Genomic DNA, 3,720 nt, shown 5'->3' with positions numbered 1-3,720 from the left:
CCCGGGACTCCAGGATCACGACCCGAGCCGAAGGCAGTCGCTCAACCGACTGAGCCACCCAGGCGCCCCTATTTTTTTTAATTTTTAAAAGATTTATTTACTTATTTTAGAGAGAGAGAGAGTGGGGGAGGGGCAGAGGGAGAAGCAGACTTCCTGCCGAGCAGGGAGCCCGATGCGGGACTCGATCCCGGGACTCCAGGATCACGACCCGAGCCGAAGGCAGTCGCTCAACCAACCGAGCCACCCAGGCGCCCATAATGGGAGTTCTTGCATCTGCATGTTTACGCAGCTGTCTGAATAGGTCTGGGGATAAACTCCTAAAGATAGACGTTGGGTGGACAGGTAGGTTTACCTGGCCTCTAGAACTGTCTTCACAACCAGAAGAGCAGCTGCCCACCCCTCACCGATTCTGATGTTTATCATTCTTTTTCATCTCAGGTTGACTTTGTCAGGTCTGTATTCTTCAGTCCCTACTACTCTTGGATTCACAAATTCCCAAACCAGACCCCGCGCTGTTCAGATAAGGTTCCAAGAAATCCTTCCGTATTCGAATAGTACCTGGCACAGCCCTCAGAAAGATTACCTGTTATCATCACAGTTATCTGAACTTCACTACCAGGCCTCTCCATGCCCCATGTTTCCAGCTCCCCCTCCCCAACCATCCATATATTTTTTTGAGAGAACACACAACATTTTATTAAAAAGGAATTCGCCAAATTGCGCTCACAAAGAGCGCGTCGTTTTCTGCTCCTACCAAGAGTACACAAAAGGTCTTTTACGCTTCACTGAGCAGCCCACTCCCTCGCTGCCCGTCTCTCAAATCTGGGCACCCAAAGTGGCGCCCGGTGGGGCCCAGTTCCTTTCTCTTTACCTAAGGAGATGCAGGAAGGGCTCAGGTGGGCCAAAGAGGGCAGCGGTCCTCAGATCGGGGCGCTTCTGAGACTAGATCACCCCCGGCCGCTCACCTAGGCGTCCCCCACCTGCACGCACCGCGCTGGCTCACCTGGGCGCCCCTCACCTGCGCGCACCGCGCCAGCTCACCTGAGCGTCTGACTCCGCACCCACCTGGGTCCCCAACTCCAGGCCTGCAGCCCAACCGGCAGCCTAGAGAGGCCGCGAAGCTCCGCCCCCAGCATGACGTGATGCGATAGACGACCAATCGGAGGCGGGCCCTGAGCGGCCGGCGTCCCTGCGCCCCGCGATTGCTCGCACGCCTCGCCCCACCCCCTGAGCTGACACCGGACCACCAACTGCACCACTCGGCGCCGCTGGGGTGCGGGATTGACGGCCGAGGGCCCGCCCCGCGGACGACTGGCTGCCGGAGCAGCACCCCGCACCCACGCTAAGCCCCGCGGAGCGCGCGAGGGCCGGCCCTCCATCCACCGAGTGGCGGCGGGCAAGTTGCTTCCCCTGCGCTCCAGTTTCCTCTTTCTGCAAATGGGGCTTCCAAGGCGCGCAGCAAACACTTGCTGAGCATCTGATGTGTCAGGCCCTGGGTCCACAGCAACCCACAAAACGGACAACATCCCTGCTCCTAGGGGTCACCACTGTTAGGGGCGGGGGAGAGCAATAATCAATAAACAATAATCAAATAGGTGGAGTGTCAGATGGTGAAGGTGCTGTGCAGAGGATTAGAGCAGTTTGATTTGGGGGTGTCAGGGAAGGCTCTGCTAGGAGGCCTGGCAGGTCTGGTTCCCCCAGAAGTGAGGGAGATGGAGTTTCGGGTCAGGATCACACCTGTGCAGAGATGAGAGGGGAAAGAAGCAGCAGCGCTGGAAAGAAAGAGAAGTTGAACTGCCATGCAAGCCCGGCTGGGGCCAACAGCATGGGGCAGATAAGAAACCACGACAGTTGTCCCGCTTGGCAGGAATGCCCAAGCCACATACATACTCCTGCCTCCGGAGATCAGCTACTAGACAGGGCCACCCTTGCAAGGCCATGACATTGGGCAGGGCAGCTGTACAACCCAAGCAGTCCCTGGAGGGGTGGGCAATTGAAGGTGTCTGCTGGCCCCACTCCCAACATTTGGGACAAAGGTCTTGTTTGCATAGGGATCCGATTGGCACAGCTCTGTGTCCCTCACAGAGATACGTTTTTTCTGCAGTTTTTTATTTTGAAAAATGTCAAACACACAAACCAGTTGAATATATACTAAAGTGAGCACCCATATACCTAGATTCAGCAGCTGCTAACAGTTTCCCACATTTAATTTCCTTCCCTCCCTCTCTCTCTCTGTATCCATCCCCCACTTTTTTCCCCTGAACCATTAATTAGCCGCAGGTGATGTCTTCTTCCTAAATACTTCAGCAACCATCTCTTACATTACCCAAATGAAATACATTACACTTTGGAAATTTTGTATCAACCCAATGCTATTATCTAATATATTGTTCATATTCAGTTTTCCCCCATCGTCCCATTCATGTCCTTTATAGCTGTTTATTAAAAGTCAGGATCCAATCGGGAAACCACTCTGTGCGTCAGGTGTCACGGCTCCTTAGCCTTAATCTAGAGCACTGCCCAGCCTTCCTCCCCTCCCCTCCCCTCCCCTCCCCCTCCCTTTCCTTCTTCCAATTGTCCATCATGAACAAGCATTACTTTAGAGATGGGGAAAAAGTATTTTAAATGTGAAAACGTGTATGACAAAAGCAGCATCGCAAGTCGGGAGAAAAAGACGGACTGTTCAATGACAGTGAGAGTTACTTATTCATACGGGAAAAAATTGGATTCCTACCCTACCTAAATGGACGAAAGAATGAGCTGTGTTAAGAAAAAGCGAAAGCCTGCCGCAGTAGATCGTTACGAGCGCTCCGGGTAAGAAATGTGGCAAGAGCATAACTGCACCCCGCCAGGCTGCGGGACCTGTAGGCCTAGGGAAACGAGGCGCGGCCGCACAGAGGCCCGCTCTTGGAAAGGAAAACAGAGCCAGCGCGTGCGCGCGTGCGGGCGCAGCGCTGAGCACGCCCTCCGGCACTGAAGGGAGAGCCCCCGCAGCACCCAAGTGCAGAAGAAGAATGAAAACGACGTATCTAACATTACGAGGGGAAAGAGCCAAGTTGAAGAAGCAGATTGGGTGCAGTCTGTGGGGAGGTGTGGAATAAAATAGCGCAGCTGCGCTCGCTCCGGGGGCCGGCCACCGGCCCCTGCGGTGGCTCGCAGGACTGCAGGAACTCGTCCGGGATTCGCGGTGGGGCGGAGCGACGCGCCTCCTTCCTGCGCAGGGGGGCCGCGACTCCGCGGGCAGGGCGTGGGCGGGGCGTGGGCGGGGCCTGTCGCCGCGGCTCTGCTGTCCAAGCCCGGCCAGACCCCGCGGGACGACCCGGAAGAGGCCAGGCCAGTGCGGCCAGGATGGGCCGGAAGGTGACCGTGGCCACCTGCGCGCTCAACCAATGGGCCCTGGACTTCGAGGGTAATTTGCAGAGGATTTTAAAGAGTGAGTCTCGGGGCGGGGGGTGAGGGGAGTGGGAGGACAGGGTAGGACAGGCTGGTGGGACTGGGTGTGTGGAGGTCGGGGTGGGGGGGGAGCGGGGCTCCGAGGGGGACGGGGTGGGGGAGGTGGGGCCGGAGTGGCAGGGTTATGGGGTGGGGGTTGGCGAAGGTCCAGGCCTGCCGGACCTGCTTGCTTGTGAGGCACACACAACCTTGGTCTGTGCAAAGTCGCAGCCCTGGGCTTGGGGACAGATAAGATGATGCATAATGACCCCCCGTAGGTGCCCAGGC

General features: G+C 56.8%; 2 protein-coding genes across 3 annotated transcripts in view; one reads left to right on the top strand and one right to left on the bottom strand.

The window, feature by feature from the left end:
• The window catches only part of DHCR7 (7-dehydrocholesterol reductase), a 16,309-nt gene extending 15,196 nt beyond the window's left edge, over positions 1 to 1,113 (bottom strand). Inside the window, exon 1 of one of the 2 annotated variants that reach the window (XM_044919385.1) lies at positions 981 to 1,113. The gene's annotated coding sequence lies outside the window, so the exon portion shown is untranslated. The remainder of the gene's footprint in view (positions 1 to 980) is intronic. The other variant, XM_021685158.2, reaches the window with a different exon arrangement.
• A 2,212-nt stretch (positions 1,114 to 3,325) lies between these two features.
• The window catches only part of NADSYN1 (NAD synthetase 1), a 33,015-nt gene continuing 32,620 nt past the window's right edge, over positions 3,326 to 3,720 (top strand). Inside the window, exon 1 of the mRNA XM_044919461.1 lies at positions 3,326 to 3,433. Within this exon, the coding sequence (XP_044775396.1) occupies positions 3,349 to 3,433 (85 nt within the window). The 5' untranslated portion in view covers positions 3,326 to 3,348. The remainder of the gene's footprint in view (positions 3,434 to 3,720) is intronic.

This window comes from Neomonachus schauinslandi, chromosome 11 (genome assembly GCF_002201575.2).
Source record: "Neomonachus schauinslandi chromosome 11, ASM220157v2, whole genome shotgun sequence".
Classification (NCBI taxonomy): Eukaryota; Metazoa; Chordata; class Mammalia; order Carnivora; family Phocidae; genus Neomonachus; species Neomonachus schauinslandi.
Note: the sequence above shows the minus strand (reverse complement) of the source record. Positions and strands in the feature narration are given on the sequence as shown.